Source organism: Lampetra planeri, chromosome 55, assembly GCF_965212315.1.
Source record: "Lampetra planeri chromosome 55, kcLamPlan1.2.h2, whole genome shotgun sequence".
Classification (NCBI taxonomy): domain Eukaryota; kingdom Metazoa; phylum Chordata; class Hyperoartia; order Petromyzontiformes; family Petromyzontidae; genus Lampetra; species Lampetra planeri.
The window spans coordinates 457,501-477,214 of record NC_136161.1 but is presented as its reverse complement, the minus strand read 5'-3'; the positions used below and the strand labels follow the sequence as shown (position 1 = coordinate 477,214).

Here is a 19,714-nt window from a genome sequence, read left to right as displayed (position 1 = left end):
ACAGATATTGTGATTTGATTTGCGACTACATTTATAAAAGTCAAGCTTCAGTTCAATATTCACTGTGTAATATATTTAAAACATGTGATGGAGCATTACCACGTGATACCATCAAAATATGAACCGCTCAAAATATTCTAAAGCAAGGCTGAGAACTTGAAATATATGAATTGCTTCCAACATTTATTTATAAAAAAAAATGTATTTGAAATAGGATAATCAAACATAGAAGAATTGTTAAGTTAAATAAATCAAGTTATAATAATACAAAATAAAACAATTCCAAAAAAAGGACTTATAAAATCTCAACAAATTGCAGCCTTTGCTATTTGCTAATCGCATTGCTTCAAATTTCGATTAATCGTTCAGCCCGACTTGACATTGCCTTCACCGCCCCTCTGCGTTCGAAATCGTTTCCGATCCCTTTCCGTTCCTCCATCCACGCTCGTTCCTCTCTCCTAGCGCCTCTTCACTCTGACCCACTGCCCGTGGCACTTCAATCGCCCCCCTCCCCCCCAACTTATTCTTTCTTGCCCCCCCCCTTCTCCAACTCGCACTCACGAAACCTTCACCGACACCAAACTCCCCACGGCCGCCAGGTATCAATCCGCTCCGTCTCATTCCCACCTCCGTTTATTCCACGCATCGCCGCCACCACCACATTTAACAGATATCCCATCGGCTCGTCTCATCTCGCCTTGTGCCATCGTAAGTTCACTGTACAGCGCCTTGGTTAGGGCGCTAGATAAATGTACGAAAAGGTGGGGTAAGGCGTGCGTGCGTGCGCGTGTGGGCATGTTGTGTGTGTGCGAGTGCATGCGTTTGTGTGGTGATGCGTGTGTGTGGTGGTGCATGTGTCTGTGGTGGTGCGTGTGTGTGGTAGTGTGTGTGGTAGTGCTTATTAATTAGATAATTAGATAGGTGCTCACTGATCTGGAGAAAGTCCCATTGGTGAGCTCCTCCGGCAGGCAAGGCTGCGTTGGCTGGGTCATGTAGCCCGCATGCCCAGCCACCGCATGCCTAAACAGCTTTTGTTCGGCCGGATCAAGGGGGCTAAATGGGTGCGGCACGGGCTAGAGAAGAGATGGAGAGATGTGGTACAGGTACGTGGAGCTGAGTGGACTTGCCGATGACTGGTACCAGCGGTGTCAAGATCGGCCTCTGTGGAGGAGGCTCGTGAAGGACGCTATTAGGCAGTTGGAGGCAGTCGCCCTCCAACAACGGAGGGCGGAGGAGCGACGGTCACAACAACGAGCGGAGCACCGGGTGGCTAAAGCACAGTAAGTTGGTACAGTAGGGGGCACAGGTGGTGCATCAGCCAGTCATCTCAGTCATCTCGGTCAGTCGACCCGTGGCACCTGCTGGGTCTGCCCCGTGACCTCCTGCCAGCGGGCGTTCGACACTTCACGTGACCTCAAGGTGCACTTGGCCTGGTACAAGCGTCGTGGTGACGTCACCGCCACTTAGTGGCGAATGGCGGTTGTTGTTGTTGTTGTGGTGGTGCGTGTGTGTGCGTGTGTGTGCGTGTGTGGTGGTGCTTGTGGTGGTGTGTGTGGTGGTGTGTGTCTCAGGCTGTTTCCACCGTCTCCACGCACGCCGCTATCCCCATGCCACCGCCCACGCACAGCGCCGCCACCCCCCGGGCACCGCCGGTGTCCCTCAGCGAGTGGAGAAGCGACACCAAGACGCGGCACCCAGACGCACCGATTGGGTGACCCAGAGCCAGCGCACCGCCTCTCACGTTCACCTACAGAGAGAGACACGGGGAAAGAGACACGGGGAGAGAGACACGGGGAGAGAGACACGGGGAGAGAGACACGGGGAGAGAGACACGGGGAGAGACACGGGGAGAGACACGGGGAGAGAGAGACACGGGGGGAGAGACACTGGGAGAGAGACACGGGGACAGAGACACGGGGAGAGAGACACGGGGGGAGAGAGACGGAGAGAGAGACACGGGGAGAGAAAGAGACACGGGGAGAAACACGGGGTGAGAGAGAGACTCAAACTCTAACTATACAGCAGCAGCAGCAGGTGTCCGGGTCGGGATCAAACCCACGACCTCCTGTGTACCAGGTGAGGTAGTCAATGTCTCACCACTAATCAATGGAACCAATGTGAGACATGGGGAGACACATGGGGAGACACACACGGAGACACGGAGACACACAGGGTGACAGTCCCTGTCTCTTTCCATTGTCTTTCTGCGTCCCTCTGCCTCCACGTCCCCCTGTCTCAGCGTCCCGATGCATCCCACGTGTCTGTGTCTCTGTGTGTGTCTGTGTGTGTCTCTGTGTCTCCACGTCCCCACGTCTCTCTCTCTGTGTCCATGTGCGTCTCTGTCTGTGTGTCTCTCTGTGTCTGTGTGTCTCCGTGTGTGTCTCCGTGTCTCTCTCTGTGTCTCTGTCCGTGTCTGTGTGTGTGTGTCTCGGTCTCTCTCCGTGTCTCCGTGTGTGTCTCTGCCCGTGTCTCCGTCTCTCTCTCTGTGTCTCTCTCCGTGTCTCCGTGTGTGTGTCTCTGTGTGTCTCTGTCTCTGTGTGTGTGTCTCTGTGTGTGTGTCTCTGTCTGTCTCTGTCTCTGTGTGTGTGTCTCTGTGTGTCTCCATGTGTGTGTCTCTGTGTGTGTGTCTCTGTGTGTCTCCGTGTGTGTGTCTCTGTGTGTCTCCGTGTGTGTGTCTCTCTGTCTGTGTCTCTGCGTGTGTCTCTGTCTGTCTCTGTCTGTGTGTGTGTGTCTCTGTGTGTCTCCGTGTGTGTGTCTCTGTCTGTCTCTGTCTGTGTGTGTGTGTCTCTGTGTGTCTCCGTGTGTGTGTCTCTGTCTGTCTCTGTCTCTGTGTGTGTGTCTCTGTGTGTGTGTCTCTGTGTGTGTGTCTCTGTGTGTGTGTGTCTCTGTGTGTGTGTGTCTCTGTGTGTGTGTCTCTGTGTGTGTGTCTCTGTGTGTCTCTGTCTCTGTGTGTGTGTCTCTGCGTGTCTCTGTGTGTGTGTCTCTGTCTGTCTCTGTATCTGTGTGTGTGTCTCTGTGTGTCTCCGTGTGTGTCTCTGCCCGTGTCTCCGTCTCTCTCTCTGTGTCTCTCTCCGTGTCTCCGTGTGTGTGTCTCTGTCTGTCTCTGTCTCTGTGTGTGTGTGTGTGTCTCTGTGTGTCTCCGTGTGTGTCTCTGCCCGTGTCTCCGTCTCTCTCTCTGTGTCTCTCTCCATGTCTCCGTGTGTGTGTCTCTGTCTGTCTCCGTGTGTGTGTCTGTCTGTCTCTGTCTCTGTGTGTGTCTCTGTGTGTGTGTCTCTGTGTGTCTCCGTGTGTGTGTCTCTGTGTGTGTCTCTGTCTGTCTCTGTCTGTGTGTGTCTCTGTGTGTCTCCGTGTGTGTGTCTCTGTCTGTCTCTGTCTGTGTGTCTCTGTGTGTCTCCGTGTGTGTGTCTCTGTCTGTCTCTGTCTCTGTGTGTGTGTCTCTGTGTGTGTGTCTCTGTGTGTGTGTCTCTGTGTGTGTGTCTCTGTGTGTGTGTCTCTGTGTGTGTGTCTCTGTGTGTGTGTCTCTGTGTGTCTGTGTGTCTCTGTCTGTGTGTGTGTCTCTGTGTGTCTCTGTGTGTGTCTCTGTCTCTGTGTGTGTGTCTCTGTCTGTCTCTGTCTCTGTGTGTGTGTCTCTGTGTGTGTCTCTGTGTGTCTCTGTGTGTCTCTGTGTGTCTCTGTCTCTGTGTGTGTGTCTCTGTGTGTCTCTGTGTGTGTGTCTCTGTCTGTCTCTGTATCTGTGTGTGTGTCTCTGTGTGTCTCCGTGTGTCTCTGTGTGTGTCTCTGCCCGTGTCTCCGTCTCTCTCTCTGTGTCTCTCTCCGTGTCTCCGTGTGTGTGTCTCTGTCTGTCTCTGTCTCTGTGTGTGTGTGTGTGTCTCTGTGTGTCTCCGTGTGTGTCTCTGCCCGTGTCTCCGTCTCTCTCTCTGTGTCTCTCTCCATGTCTCCGTGTGTGTGTCTCTGTCTGTCTCCGTGTGTGTGTCTGTCTGTCTCTGTGTGTGTCTCTGTGTGTGTGTCTCTGTGTGTCTCCGTGTGTGTGTCTCTGTGTGTCTCCGTGTGTGTGTCTCTCTGTCTGTGTCTCTGTGTGTGTCTCTGTCTGTCTCTGTCTGTGTGTGTCTCTGTGTGTCTCCGTGTGTGTGTCTCTGTCTGTCTCTGTCTGTGTGTGTGTCTCTGTGTGTCTCCGTGTGTGTGTCTCTGTCTGTCTCTGTCTCTGTGTGTGTGTCTCTGTGTGTGTGTCTCTGTGTGTGTGTCTCTGTGTGTGTGTCTCTGTGTGTCTCTGTGTGTCTCTGTCTGTGTGTGTGTCTCTGTGTGTCTCTGTGTGTGTCTCTGTCTCTGTGTGTGTGTCTCTGTCTGTCTCTGTCTCTGTGTGTGTGTCTCTGTGTGTGTGTCTCTGTGTGTGTGTCTCTGTGTGTCTCTGTGTGTCTCTGTGTGTCTCTGTCTCTGTGTGTGTGTCTCTGTGTGTCTCTGTGTGTGTGTCTCTGTCTGTCTCTGTATCTGTGTGTGTCTCTGTGTGTCTCCGTGTGTGTCTCTGCCCGTGTCTCCGTCTCTCTCTCTGTGTCTCTCTCCATGTCTCCGTGTGTGTGTCTCTGTCTGTCTCTGTCTCTGTGTGTGTGTCTCTGTGTGTCTCCGTGTGTGTGTCTGTCTGTCTCTGTCTCTGTGTGTGTGTCTCTGTGTGTCTCCGTGTGTGTCTCTGCCCGTGTCTCCGTCTCTCTCTCTGTGTCTCTCTCCATGTCTCTGTCTGTCTCTGTCTCTGTGTGTGTGTGTGTGTCTCTGTGTGTCTCCGTGTGTGTCTCTGCCCGTGTCTCCGTCTCTCTCTCTGTGTCTCTCTCCATGTCTCCGTGTGTGTGTCTCTGTCTGTCTCTGTCTCTGTGTGTGTGTCTCTGTGTGTCTCCGTGTGTGTGTCTGTCTGTCTCTGTCTCTGTGTGTGTGTCTCTGTGTGTCTCCGTGTGTCTCCGTGTGTGTCTCTGCCCGTGTCTCCGTCTCTCTCTCTGTGTCTCTCTCCATGTCTCTGTCTGTCTCTGTCTCTGTGTGTGTGTCTCTGTGTGTCTCCGTGTGTGTGTCTGTCTGTCTCTGTCTCTGTGTGTGTGTCTCTGTGTGTCTCTGTCTGTCTCCGTGTGTGTGTGTCTCTCTGTGTCTCCGTGTGTGTGTCTCTGTGTGTCTCCGTGTGTGTGTCTCTGTCTGTCTCTCTCTCTGTGTGTGTGTCTCTGTGTGTCTCTGTCTGTCTCTGTGTGTGTGTCTCTGTGTGTCTCTGTGTGTGTGTCTCTGTGTGTGTGTCTCTGTGTGTGTCTCTCTCCATGTCTCCGTGTGTGTGTCTCTCTGTGTCTCCGTGTGTGTGTCTCTGTGTGTCTCCGTGTGTGTGTCTCTCTGTCTGTGTCTCTGTGTGTGTCTCTGTCTCTGTGTGTGTGTCTCTGTGTGTGTGTCTCTGTGTGTGTGTATCTGTGTGTGTGTCTCTGTGTGTGTCTCTCTGTCTGTGTCTCTGTGTGTGTCTGTCTGTCTCTGTGTGTCTCCGTGTGTGTGTCTCTCTGTCTGTGTCTCTGTGTGTGTCTCTGTCTGTCTCTGTCTCTGTGTGTGTGTCTCTGTGTGTGTGTGTATCTGTGTGTGTGTCTCTGTGTGTGTGTATCTGTGTGTGTGTCTCTGTGTGTGTCTCTGTGTGTCTCTGTCTCTGTGTGTGTGTCTCTGTCTGTCTCTGTCTCTGTGTGTGTGTCTCTGTGTGTGTGTCCCTGTGTGTGTGTCTCCGTGTGTGTGTCTCTGTGTGTCTCCGTGTGTGTGTCTCTCTGTCTGTGTCTCTGTGTGTGTCTCTGTCTGTCTCTGTCTCTGTGTGTGTGTCTCTGTGTGTGTGTATCTGTGTGTGTGTATCTGTGTGTGTGTCTCTGTGTGTGTGTCTCTGTGTGTGTGTATCTGTGTGTGTCTCTGTGCGTCTCTGTGTGTCTCTGTGTGTGTGTCTCTGTCTGTCTCTGTCTCTGTGTGTGTGTCTCTGTGTGTGTGTCTCTGTGTGTGTGTCTCTGTCTGTCTCTGTCTCTGTGTGTGTGTCTCTGTGTGTGTGTCTCTGTGTGTCTCTGTGTGTCTCTGTCTCTGTGTGTGTGTCTCTGTGTGTCTCTGTGTGTGTGTCTCTGTCTGTCTCTGTATCTGTGTGTGTGTCTCTGTCTGTCTCTGTATCTGTGTGTGTGTCTCTGTGTGTCTCCGTGTGTGTCTCTGCCCGTGTCTCCGTCTCTCTCTCTGTGTCTCTCTCCGTGTCTCCGTGTGTGTGTCTCTGTCTGTCTCTGTCTCTGTGTGTGTGTGTGTGTCTCTGTGTGTCTCCGTGTGTGTGTCTGTCTGTCTCTGTGTCTCTGTGTGTCTCTGTCTCCGTGTGTGTGTGTCTCTCTGTGTCTCCGTGTGTGTGTCTCTGTGTGTCTCCGTGTGTGTCTCTCTGTCTGTGTCTCTGTGTGTGTCTCTGTCTGTCTCTGTCTCTGTGTGTGTCTCTGTGTGTCTCCGTGTGTGTGTCTCTGTCTGTCTCTGTGTGTGTGTCTCTGTGTGTCTCTGTGTGTGTGTCTCTGTGTGTCTCTGTCTCTGTGTGTGTGTCTCTGTGTGTCTCCGTGTGTGTGTCTCTGTCTGTCTCTGTATCTGTGTGTGTGTCTCCGTGTGTCTCCGTGTGTCTCCGTGTGTCTCCGTGTGTCTCCGTGTGTCTCACTTTCTCCGTGTTGAGTCCCAGCTTGCGGATCACGGCCAGGGACTGAGCGGCGAACGCCTCGTTCAGCTCAAACAGATCCACGTCCTGCACAGACCAGCCAGCCTTTGCTAGCTACACAACAACAACAACAACAATAACCACAACATCAACAACAATAACCACAACAACAACCACCACAACATCAACAACTATAACATCATCAACCACAACCACATCAACAACATCAACAACTATAACATCAACAACCATAACAATATCAACAACCACCACATCATCAACAACAACCACCACAACAACCATAACAACATCAACAACCATAACAATATCAATAACCACAACATCATCAACAACAACCACCACCACATCAGCCACAACATCATCAATATCAACAGCTAAACAACCCCAACCACATCCATAGCTAAACTAACAACAATAACCACATCAACAAAGCTGTGTTGGTGGTTGTGTTGGTGGTTGTGACGGTGGTGGTGACGGTGGTTGTGACGGTGGTTGTGGCGGTGGTGGTGACGATGGTTGTGATGGTGGTTGTGGTTGTTGTGTTGTGGTTGTGGCTGCCTCACCGCTTTGGTTGTGGCTGGAATGGGCCCTGTTCCCATGATGCTCGGCTCCACTCCGGCCTGCGCCCAGGAGACCAGGCGAGCCAGAGGCTTCAGGCCCCGCGACTGGGCCTCACTCTCCGTCATCAACAAGACGGCAGCAGCACCGTCGTTCACTCCTACAACCACCACCACAACCACCACAACCACCACAACCACCACCACCACGGTACAACAACCACCACAATCACTACAACCACCACAACCACCACGGTACAACAACCACCACCACCACCACCACGGTACAACAACCAACACAACCACCACCACCACCACCACAACCACCACCACCACGGTACAACAACCAACACAACCACCACCACCACCACGACAACCACCACGGTACAACAACCAACACAACCACCACCACAATCACTACAACCACCACCACAACCACCACAACCACCACGGTACAACAACCACCACAACCACCACGGTACAACAACCACCACCACCACCACCACGGTACAACAACCAACACAACCACCACCACCACCACCACAACCACCACCACCACGGTACAACAACCAACACAACCACCACCACCACCACGACAACCACCACGGTACAACAACCAACACAACCACCACCACAATCACTACAACCACCACCACAACCACCACAACCACCACGGTACAACAACCACCACAACCACCACGGTACAACAACCACTACAACCACCAAAACAACCACCACAACCACCACGGTACAACAACCACCACCACTACCACAACCACCACCACCACAACCACTACGGTACAACAACCACCACAACCACTACGGTACAACAACCACCACTACCACAGCCACCACAACAACCACAACAACCACAGCAACCACCACAACCACCACAACTATAAAAATAACTATACAGCCACCACTATAACTATACTACAACCACTACTACTATACAACCACATCCACTGTGTCTCCCCGTGTCTGTGTCTCCCCGTGTCTCTCTCTCCCCGTGTCTCTCTCTCCCCGTGTCTCTCTCTCCCCGTGTCTCTCTCTCCCCGTGTCTCTCTCTCCCCGTGTCTCTCTCTCCCCGTGTCTCTCTCTCCCCGTGTCTCTCTCTCCCCGTGTCTCTCTCTCCCCGTGTCTCTCTCTCCCCGTGTCTCTCTCTCCCCGTGTCTCTCTCTCCCCGTGTCTCTCTCTCCCCGTGTCTCTCTCTCCCCGTGTCTCTCTCTCCCCGTGTCTCTCTCTCCCCGTGTCTCTCTCTCCCCGTGTCTCTCTCTCCCCGTGTCTCTCTCCCCGTGTGTCTCTCTCCCCGTGTCTCTCTCCCTCGTGTCTCTCTCCCCCGTGTCTCTCTCTCCCCGTGTCTCTCACCCCGTGTCTCTCTCTCCCCGTGTCTCTCTCTCCCCGTGTCTCTCTCCCCCGTGTCTCTCTCTCCCCGTGTCTCTCTCTCCCCGTGTCTCTCTCTCCCCGTGTCTCTCTCCCCGTGTCTCTCTCCCCGTGTCTCTCTCCCCCATGTCTCTCTCCCCCGTGTCTCTCTCCCCGTGTCTCTCTCCCCCGTGTCTCTCTCTCCCCGTGTCTCTCACCCCGTGTCTCTCTCTCCCCGTGTCTCTCTCTCCCCGTGTCTCTCTCTCCCCGTGTCTCTCTCCCCCCGTGTCTCTCTCCCCCCGTGTCTCTCCCCCCGTGTCTCCCCCCCGTGTCTCTCCCCCCGTGTCTCCCCCCCGTCTCGCCCCGTGTCTCTCTCCCCCCGTGTCTCTCTCCCCGTGTCTCTCCCCCCCCGTGTCTCTCCCCCCCCGTGTCTCTCCCCGTGTCTCTCTCCCCGTGTCTCTCTCCCCGTGTCTCTCTCCCCGTGTCTCTCTCCCCGTGTCTCTCTCCCCGTGTCTCTCTCCCCGTGTCTCTCTCCCCGTGTCTCTCTCCCCGTGTCTCTCTCTCCCCGTCTCTCTCCCCGTGTCTCTCACCCCGTGTCTCTCACCCCGTGTCTCTCACCCCGTGTCTCTCTCCCCGTGTCTCTCTCCCCGTGTCTCTCCCCGTGTCTCTCTCTCCCCGTGGCTCTCCCCCCGTGTCTCTCTCCCCCCGTGTCTCTCTCCCCCGTCTCTCTCTCTCCCCGTGTCTCTCTCACCCCGTGTCTCTCCCCGTGTCTCTCCCCGTGTCTCTCCCCGTGTCTCTCTCCCCGTGTCTCTATCCCCGTGTCTCTCTCCCCGTGTCTCTCTCCCCGTGTCTCTCTCCCCGTGTCTCTCTCCCCGTGTCTCTCTCCCCGTGTCTCTCTCCCCGTGTCTCTCTCTCTCTCTCCCCGTGTCTCTCTCACCCCGTGTCTCTCCCCGTGTCTCTCCCCGTCTCTCCACGTGTCTCTCTCCCCGTGTCTCTCTCCCTGTGTCTCTCTCCCCGTGTCTCTCTCTCTCTCTCTCTCTCCCCGTGTCTGTCGTGTACCGGATGAGTTCCCGGCGGTCACGGTGCCGCTTCCGTCCGTGACGAAGCACGGCTTGAGTCGTCCCAGACTCTCAACCGTCGTCCCAGGCCGTGGAAACTCATCCTGAGTCACGACAACCTCCCCTAGACATGCACAGAGAAACACACAGACACACACACAGAGACACACACACACAGGGACACGTACACAGAGACACGCACACAGGGACACACACACAGAGACACACACACAGGGACACACACACAGGGACACACACACAGGGACACACACACAGGGACACACACACAGGGACACACACACAGAGACACGCACGGGGGAGACAGAGAGAGAGACACAGACACTCACAGAGAGACGGGGAGACAGAGAAACACCCAAAGAGAGACAGAGAGACGGGGAGACAGGGATACACATTACACTATACACTACACTATACACTACACACTACACTATACACTACACACTACTCTACACTTTGCGAGGTGCTTTAAATTGCACTGCTTCTTCTGCGGTCGTCTGGAACGCTCTTCATCATCTCCATTGACAAACTCATCTCTGTAGAGCAGCTCCTTGTTGTTGTTGTTGTTTAGTTTGTTGTTGTTGTTGTCCTTACCTCCACACCTCCGATTAGCCACGGTTGTGTCTCCGTGTCCCCATGTCTCCGTGTCTGTGTGTCTCAGTGTGTCTCCATGTCCCCGTGTCTCCGTGTCCCCGTGTCTCCGTGTCCCCGTGTCTCCCCGTGTCTCCCCGTGTCCCCGTGTCCCCGTGTCTCAGTGTCCCAGTGTCCCAGTGTCCCAGTGTCCCAGTGTCCCCGTGTCCCCGTGTCCCAGTGTCCCAGTGTCCCCGTGTCCCCGTGTCCCAGTGTCCCAGTGTCCCAGTGTCCCCGTGTCCCAGTGTCCCCGTGTCCCAGTGTCCCAGTGTCCCAGTGTCCCAGTGTCCCAGTGTCCCCGTGTCCCAGTGTCCCCGTGTCCCAGTGTCCCAGTGTCCCCGTGTCCCAGTGTCCCCGTGTCCCAGTGTCCCAGTGTCCCCGTGTCCCAGTGTCCCAGTGTCCCAGTGTCCCCGTGTCCCAGTGTCCCAGTGTCCCAGTGTCCCAGTGTCCCCGTGTCCCCGTGTCCCCGTGTCCCCGTGTCCCCGTGTCTCAGTGTCCCAGTGTCCCAGTGTCCCCGTGTCCCCGTGTCCCCGTGTCTCAGTGTTCCAGTGTCCCAGTGTCCCCGTGTCCCCGTGTCTCAGTGTCCCAGTGTCCCCGTGTCCCCGTGTCCCAGTGTCCCCGTGTCCCAGTGTCCCAGTGTCCCAGTGTCCCCGTGTCCCCGTGTCCCCGTGTCCCCGTGTCTCTCCGTGTCTCAGTGTCCCCGTGTCTCAGTGTCTCCGTGTCCCCGTGTCCCCGTGTCCCCGTGTCCCAGTGTCCCCGTGTCCCAGTGTCCCCGTGTCCCCGTGTCCCAGTGTCCCAGTGTCCCCGTGTCCCCGTGTCCCCGTGTCCCCGTGTCCCAGTGTCCCCGTGTCCCAGTGTCCCAGTGTCCCCGTGTCCCCGTGTCTCAGTGTCCCCGTGTCCCCGTGTCTCAGTGTCCCCGTGTCCCCGTGTCCCCGTGTCCCAGTGTCCCAGTGTCCCAGTGTCCCAGTCCCCGTGTCTCAGTGTCCCCGTGTCCCAGTGTCCCCGTGTCCCAGTGTCCCAGTGTCCCAGTGTCCCAGTGTCCCCGTGTCCCCGTGTCCCAGTGTCCCAGTGTCCCCGTGTCCCAGTGTCCCCGTGTCCCAGTGTCCCAGTGTCCCAGTGTCCCAGTGTCCCCGTGTCCCAGTGTCCCCGTGTCCCCGTGTCCCCGTGTCCCAGTGTCCCAGTGTCCCCGTGTCCCAGTGTCCCAGTGTCCCAGTGTCCCAGTGTCCCAGTGTCCCAGTGTCCCCGTGTCCCCGTGTCCCCGTGTCCCCGTGTCTCAGTGTCCCCGTGTCCCCGTGTCCCCGTGTCTCAGTGTCCCAGTGTCCCAGTGTCCCCGTGTCCCCGTGTCTCAGTGTCCCAGTGTCCCAGTGTCCCAGTGTCCCCGTGTCTCAGTGTCCCCGTGTCCCAGTGTCCCAGTGTCCCCGTGTCCCCGTGTCCCCGTGTCCCCGTGTCTCTCCGTGTCTCAGTGTCCCCGTGTCTCAGTGTCTCCGTGTCCCCGTGTCCCCGTGTCCCAGTGTCCCCGTGTCCCCGTGTCCCAGTGTCCCAGTGTCCCAGTGTCCCCGTGTCCCAGTGTCCCCGTGTCCCAGTGTCCCCGTGTCCCCGTGTCCCAGTGTCCCAGTGTCCCAGTGTCTCTCCGTGTCTCCGTGTCCCCGTGTCCCCGTGTCTCAGTGTCCCAGTGTCCCCGTGTCCCCGTGTCCCCGTGTCTCAGTGTCACAGTGTCACAGTGTCCCCGTGTCCCAGTGTCCCAGTGTCTCAGTGTCCCAGTGTCCCCGTGTCCCCGTGTCCCCGTGTCCCCGTGTCCCAGTGTCCCAGTGTCCCAGTGTCCCCGTGTCCCAGTGTCCCCGTGTCCCCGTGTCCCCGTGTCCCAGTGTCCCAGTGTCCCCGTGTCCCAGTGTCCCAGTGTCCCAGTGTCCCAGTGTCCCAGTGTCCCCGTGTCCCCGTGTCCCCGTGTCCCCGTGTCTCAGTGTCCCCGTGTCCCCGTGTCCCCGTGTCTCAGTGTCCCAGTGTCCCAGTGTCCCCGTGTCCCCGTGTCTCAGTGTCCCAGTGTCCCAGTGTCCCAGTGTCCCCGTGTCTCAGTGTCCCCGTGTCCCAGTGTCCCAGTGTCCCCGTGTCCCCGTGTCCCCGTGTCCCCGTGTCTCTCCGTGTCTCAGTGTCCCCGTGTCTCAGTGTCTCCGTGTCCCCGTGTCCCCGTGTCCCAGTGTCCCCGTGTCCCCGTGTCCCAGTGTCCCAGTGTCCCAGTGTCCCCGTGTCCCAGTGTCCCCGTGTCCCAGTGTCCCCGTGTCCCCGTGTCCCAGTGTCCCAGTGTCCCAGTGTCTCTCCGTGTCTCCGTGTCCCCGTGTCCCCGTGTCTCAGTGTCCCAGTGTCCCCGTGTCCCCGTGTCCCCGTGTCTCAGTGTCACAGTGTCACAGTGTCCCCGTGTCCCAGTGTCCCAGTGTCTCAGTGTCCCAGTGTCCCCGTGTCCCCGTGTCCCCGTGTCCCAGTGTCCCCGTGTCCCCGTGTCCATGTGTCTCAGTGTCACAGTGTCCCAGTGTCCCAGTGTCCCAGTGTCCCCGTGTCCCCGTGTCCCCGTGTCCCCGTGTCTCAGTGTCACAGTGTCCCCGTGTCTCAGTGTCCCAGTGTCCCAGTGTCCCCGTGTCCCCGTGTCCCCGTGTCCCAGTGTCCCCGTGTCCCAGTGTCCCCGTGTCCCCGTGTCCCCGTGTCCCCGTGTCCCAGTGTCCCAGTGTCCCAGTGTCCCAGTGTCCCAGTCCCCGTGTCTCAGTGTCCCCGTGTCCCAGTGTCCCAGTGTCCCAGTGTCTCAGTGTCCCAGTGTCCCAGTGTCCCCGTGTCTCAGTGTCTCAGTGTCTCAGTGTCCCCGTGTCTCAGTGTCCCCGTGTCCCAGTGTCCCAGTGTCTCAGTGTTCCAGTGTCTCAGTGTCCCAGTGTTCCAGTGTCCCAGTGTCCCAGTGTCCCAGTGTCCCCGTGTCTCAGTGTCCCCGTGTCCCAGTGTCTCAGTGTTCCAGTGTCTCAGTGTCCCAGTGTTCCAGTGTCCCAGTGTCCCCGTGTCTCAGTGTCCCCGTGTCCCAGTGTCCCAGTGTCCTAGTGTCTCAGTGTTCCAGTGTCTCAGTGTCCCAGTGTCCCAGTGTTCCAGTGTCCCAGTGTCCCAGTGTCCCCGTGTCCCAGTGTCCCAGTGTCCCAGTGTTCCAGTGTCCCAGTGTCCCAGTGTTCCAGTGTCCCAGTGTCCCAGTGTCCCCGTGTCTCAGTGTCCCCGTGTCCCAGTGTCCCAGTGTCCCAGTGTCTCAGTGTTCCAGTGTCTCAGTGTCCCAGTGTTCCAGTGTCCCCGTGTCCCAGTATCTCCGTGTCTCCGTGTCCCCGTGTCTCCGTGTCCCCGTGTCCCCGTATCTCTGTGTCTGTGTGTCTCCGTGTCCCCGTGTCTGTGTGTCTGCGTATCCGTGTGTCCCCGTGTCCCCTTGTCCCCGTGTCCCCGTGTCCCCGTGTCCCCGTGTCCCCCTGTCTCCGTGTCTCACCCTTGCGCGTGACGACAGACACGGGGGCGATCTCCCGCGTAAAGGCTCCGGATTGCACGGCGGCCGCGGTGCGCGCCTGGGACAGCGCCGCAAAGTCGTCCTGGTCACGGCGAGACACCGAGAACTGCTTCGCCACGTTCTCCGCTACACGCAGACACACAGACACACAGAGACACACGGTGAGAGAGACACGGGGAGAGAGAGACACGGGGAGAGAGAGACACGGGGAAAGAGACACACTGGGAGAGAAAGACACGGGGAGAGAGACACACGGGGAGCGAGACACCGAGAACTGCCTAGCCACGTTCTCGGCTACACGCAGACACACAGACACACAGAGACACACAGAGACACACGGGGGGAGAAAGACACAGAGACACACGGTGAGAGAGAGACACAGAGACACACGGTGAGAGAGAGACACGGGGGGAGAGACACGGGGGGAGAGAGACACAGAGACACACGGTGAGAGAGAGACACGGGGGGAGAGAGAGAGACACACGGGGGGAGAGAGAGAGACACGGGGTGAGAGAGAGACACACGGGGTGAGAGAGAGACACACGGGGTGAGAGAGAGAGACACGGGGAGAGAGAGACACGGGGAGAGAGACACGGGGAGAGAGACACGGGGAGAGAGACACGGGGAGAGAGACACGGGGAGAGAGACACGGGGAGAGAGACACGGGGAGAGAGACACGGGGAGAGAGACACGGGGAGAGAGACACGAAGAGAGAGACACACGGGGAGAGAGAGACACGGGGAGAGAGAGACACGGGGAGAGAGAGAGACAGAGTGCTTCTGCGTGTGGAGTGATGCTAGAGAAGAGATAGAGTGATGTGGTACAGGAGGACGTGGAGCTGAGTGGACTTGCCGATGACTGGTACCAGCGGTGTCAAGATCGGCCTCTGTGGAGGAGGCTCGTGAAGGACGCTACTGGGCAGTTGGAGGCAGTCGCCCTCCAACAACAACGAAGGGCGGAGGAGCGACGCTCACAACAACGAGCGGAGCGCCGGGTGGCTAAAGCACAGCAAGTTGGTACAGTAGGGGGCACAGGTGGTGCATCAGCCAGTCACCTCATTCAGTCGACCTATGGCACCTGCTGTGTCTGTCCCGTGACCTCCTGTACCTAGCCTGGCATAGCAGTCAACCCATGGCATCTGCTGGGTCTGTCCCTTGACCTCCTGCCAGCGGACGTTTGACACGTCACGTGGCCTCAAGGTGCACCTGGCCTGGCACAAGCGTCGTGGTGACGTTACCATCACTTAGTGGCGAATGGCGGTTGTTGTTGTTGTGAGTGGTGGTTGTGGTGGTTATCTGGTAGTGGTCTGGTGGTGGTCTGGTGGTAGTGGTGGTGTTCTGGTAATGGTGGTGGTTGTCTGGTAGTGGTGGTAGTGGTGGTGGTGTTGGTGGTGTTGGTGGTGTTGGTGGTGGTGGTCTGGTAGTGGTGGTGGTGGTTTGGTAGTGGTGGTGGTGGTAGTGGTGGTGGTGTTACCGGTCACTCCCATGTGGTAGTGGAGGGTGGAGTCTATGAGGCCGTCGTGTGTCATGGTGTCAACCATCGTGGCGTCTCCCATCTTCACCCCCGCCCTCACGTACACAGCGTGGGGGGCCTACGGGGAGACACACACATACACGCACACACACGCACACACACGCACACACACGCACACACACGCACACACACACACGCACACACACGCACACACACGCACACACACACACGCACACGTTACCCCAGGGTGACACACGCACAGGCGCGGAGACACGCACAGAGACACATGGAGACACAGAGACACACGTGGAGACACGCGTGGAGACACACAGGCACACGTGGAGACACACAGAGACTCACACAGAGACTCACACGGAGACACACAGAGACACACACAAAGCCATGCGTGGAGACACACGCAGAGACACACGCGGAGACACACGTGGAGACACACGTGGAGACACACGTGGAGACACACGTGGAGACACACGTGGAGACACACGTGGAGACACACAGGCACACGTGTGGAGACACACGCAAGAGACACAAATGCAGAGACACACACGTGGAGACACACGTGGAGTCACACAGAGACACACACAGAGACACACACAGAGACGCGCACGGAGACACGCGTGGAGACACACGCAGAGACACACGGAGACACACACAGAGACAGTCACCTGGCTCATGCTCTCCTGCCCCCCGGCCAGGACGATGTCCACATCCCGCTGCCTCACGGCCTGGGCCCCCAGGCAGACGGCGCGGAGACCGGAGCCACACAGCATGTTGAGTCCCCACGCGGGGACGGAGACAGGGAGACCCGCGGACAGGCTCGCACGCCTCGCCGGGTTCTGTCCCTGGCCTGGAGACACGGGGAGACAGGGAGACACACACGGGGAGAGAGACAGGGAGACACATGGTGAGACAGGGAGACACACGCGGGGAGAAAGACAGGGAGACACACGGGGAGACAGGGAGACACACACGGTGAGACAGGGAGACACACACGGGGAGACAGGGAGACACACGGTGAGACAGGGAGACATACGGGGAGACAGGGAGACACACGGGGAGACAGGGCGACACACACGGTGAGACAGGGAGACACACACGGGGAGACAGGGAGACACACAGCATGTTGAGTCCCCACGCGGGGACGGAGACAGGGAGACACGCGGACAGAGATGCACGCCTCGTCGGGTTCTGTCCCTGTCCTGGAGACACGGGGAGACACACACGGGGAGAGAGACAGGGAGACAGGGAGACACACGGTGAGACAGGGAAACACACGGAGAGAGAGAGTGAGACAGCGAGACACACGGTTAGACAGGGAGACACACGGAGGGAGAGAGAGTGAGACAGCGAGACACACGGGGAGACAGGCACGGAGAGACAGGGAGACACACATGGGGAGAAAGGGTGAGAGGGAGTAAGTAGGTGAGCGAGCGAGTGAGCAAGTAAGTAGGTGAGTGAGTGGGCGAGTGGGTGAGTGGGTGAGTGTGTGAGTGAGCGAGTGTGTGAGTGAGTGTGTGAGTGTATGAGAGAGTGAGCGAGTGTGTGAGCGAGTGTTCGAGTATGAGAGAGTGAGCGAGTGTGAGCGAGTGTTCTAGTGTATGAGAGAGTGAGCGAGTGTGCGGCAATGAGTTGGGTGTGTGTGTGCGCGAGTGTCTGGCACAGTAGGGGGCACAGGTGGTGCATCAGCCAGTCATCTCGGTCATCTCAGTCAGTCGACCCGTGGCACCTGCTGGGTCTGCCCCGTGACCTCCTGCCAGCGGGCGTTCGACACTTCACGTGGTAGCCTCAAGGTGCACTTGGCCTGGCACAAGCGTCGTGGTGATGTCACCGCCACTTAGTGGCGAATGGCGGTTGTTGTTGTTGTGTGAGCGAGTGGGTGTGTGAGTGAGTGAGTGTGAGTGAGTGAGTGTGAGTGTTTGAGCGAGTGTGTGAGTGAGCATGTTTGAGTGTATGAGACAGTGAGCGAGTGGGGAGAGTGTATGAGAGAGTGAGCGAGTGGGTGAGCGAGTGAGCGAGTGGTTGAGCGAGTGTATGAGCGAGTGTTCGAGTGTGTGAGCGAGTGAGTGAGTGAGTGTGAGTGTTTGACCGAGTGTGTGAGTGAGCGTGTTTGAGTGTATGAGACAGTGAGCGAGTGGGTGAGCGAGTGAGCGAGTGGGTGAGCGAGTGGGTGAGCGAGTGAGCGAGTGGGTGAGCGAGTGAGAAAGTGAGCGAGTGGGTGAGCGAGTGAGCGAGTGGTTGAGCGAGTGAGCGAGTGTTTGAGTGTATGAGAGAGTGAGCGAGTGTGTGGCAGTGAGTTGTGTGTGTGTGTGCGTCTGTCTCTGCGTCTTACCGGCTGTGAGTACCTGTCCCAGGATCACCTCCCCCACGTCGTTCGGGGACATGGAGGCACGAGCCAAAGCCTCCTTCAGCACCACGGAGCCCAGAGAGTAGGCAGGGATGGTGGACAGACTCCCATTGAGAGAACCTGCAACCACACACAACCACCACAACTATTACAGACACACACAACCACCACAACAACCACCATGGTTACACACACCCACACGCAACTACCACAACGATCATCAATACACACACACAACCACAACCATCGTTACACACACAACCACAACTATTACAGACACACAACCACCACAACAACAACCACCACGGTTACACACACATACAACCACCACCACAACTATCATCAATACACACACACAACCACAACCACAGTTACATACAAACAACCACAACTACCACCGTTACAACAAAACCGCCATTCGCGACTAAGTGGCGGTGACGTCACCACGACGCTTGTGCCAGGCTATGTGCACGTTAAGGCCACGTGAAGTGTTGAACGCCCGCTGGCAGGAGGTCACGGGGCAGACCCAGGTGCCATGGGTCGACTGAATGAGGTGACTGGCTGATGCACCACCTGTGCCCCCTACTGTGCCAACTTGCTGTGCTTTAGCCACCCGGCGCTCCACTCGTTGTTGTGAGCGTCGCTCCTCCGCCCTCCGTTGTTGTTGGAGGGCGACTGCCTCAAACTGCCCAGTAGCGTCCTTCACGAGCCTCCTCCACAGAGGCCGATCTTGACATCACTGGTACCAGTCATCAGCAAGTCCACTCAGCTCCACATCCTGCTGTACCACATCACTCCATCTCTTCTCTAGCCCGTGCCGCGCCCGTTTAGCCCCCTCGATCCGGCCGAACAAAAGCTGTTTAGGCATGCGGTGGCTAGGCATGCGGGCTACATGACCCAGCCAACACAGCCTTGCCTGCCGGAGGAGCTCACCGATGGGACTTTGCCCAGATCTTTCAAGGATTTGTGAGCTCCTCACACAATCCAGCCTGTTTAAACCCAGGATGGATCGTAGGCAGGCCAGTCTAAATGTTTCTGACTGGCGAAGATGCTCCATTAGGGGGGGGTCCACGTTTCACAAGCGTAGAGAAGGGAGGGAATGACCGTGGCTGAGAAGACCTGAAGCTTCGTGTGGAGCGACAGACCAGGTAGCTTCCACACAGCGATGAAAAGATAATGCCGCTCGACTGATTCGGAATGAGACCTCTGCTGTCAAACCAGAGCCGGTCATGAACACACTGCCCAGGTATGGGAAACTCTCAACTCTCTCCACAACTGACTTCTCCATCACACACAAACCACCACCATACACACACACACAACCACCATACACATACACACACAACCACCACCATACACACACACAACCACCACCATACACACACACAACCACCACCATACACACACACACCCACCATACACACACACACAACCACCACCATACACACACACACACAACCACCACCATACACACACACACACAACCACCACCATACACACACACACCCACCATACACACACACACACCCACCATACACATACACACACACACACCCACCATACACATACACACACACACACCCACCATACACATACACACACACACAACCACCACCATACACACACACACAACCACCATACACACACACACAACCACCATACACACACACACCCACCATACACACACACACCCACCATACACACACACACACCCACCATACACATACACACACACACAACCACCACCATACACACACACACCCACCATACACACACACACACAACCACCACCATACACACACACACCCACCATACACATACACACACACACACAACCACCACCACTACACACACACACAACCACCACCACTACACACACAACCACCACCACACACACACACACCACCACCACCCACACACCACCACCACTACACACACACAACCACCATACACACACAACCACCATACACACACAACCACCATACACACACACACACAACCACCATACACACACACACCCACCATACACATACACACACACACAACCACCACCATACACAC

At 57.0% G+C, this 19,714-nt stretch overlaps 1 protein-coding gene across 2 annotated transcripts in view; it reads right to left on the bottom strand.

Moving 5' to 3' along the window:
• Window positions 1–615: 615 nt before the first annotated feature.
• ACAT2 (acetyl-CoA acetyltransferase 2) overlaps window positions 616–19,714 on the bottom strand; it is a 23,299-nt gene continuing 4,200 nt past the window's right edge. For both annotated transcript variants that reach the window (XM_078617821.1, XM_078617822.1), the window contains exons 3-10: window positions 17,639–17,773; window positions 15,975–16,156; window positions 15,292–15,409; window positions 13,801–13,944; window positions 9,655–9,777; window positions 7,240–7,394; window positions 6,659–6,769; window positions 616–1,747 (exon numbers count right to left, since the gene is read on the bottom strand). In XM_078617821.1, the coding sequence (XP_078473947.1) occupies window positions 1,568–1,747; window positions 6,659–6,769; window positions 7,240–7,394; window positions 9,655–9,777; window positions 13,801–13,944; window positions 15,292–15,409; window positions 15,975–16,156; window positions 17,639–17,773 (1,148 nt within the window). In that variant the 3' untranslated portion in view covers window positions 616–1,567. The remainder of the gene's footprint in view (window positions 1,748–6,658; window positions 6,770–7,239; window positions 7,395–9,654; window positions 9,778–13,800; window positions 13,945–15,291; window positions 15,410–15,974; window positions 16,157–17,638; window positions 17,774–19,714) is intronic.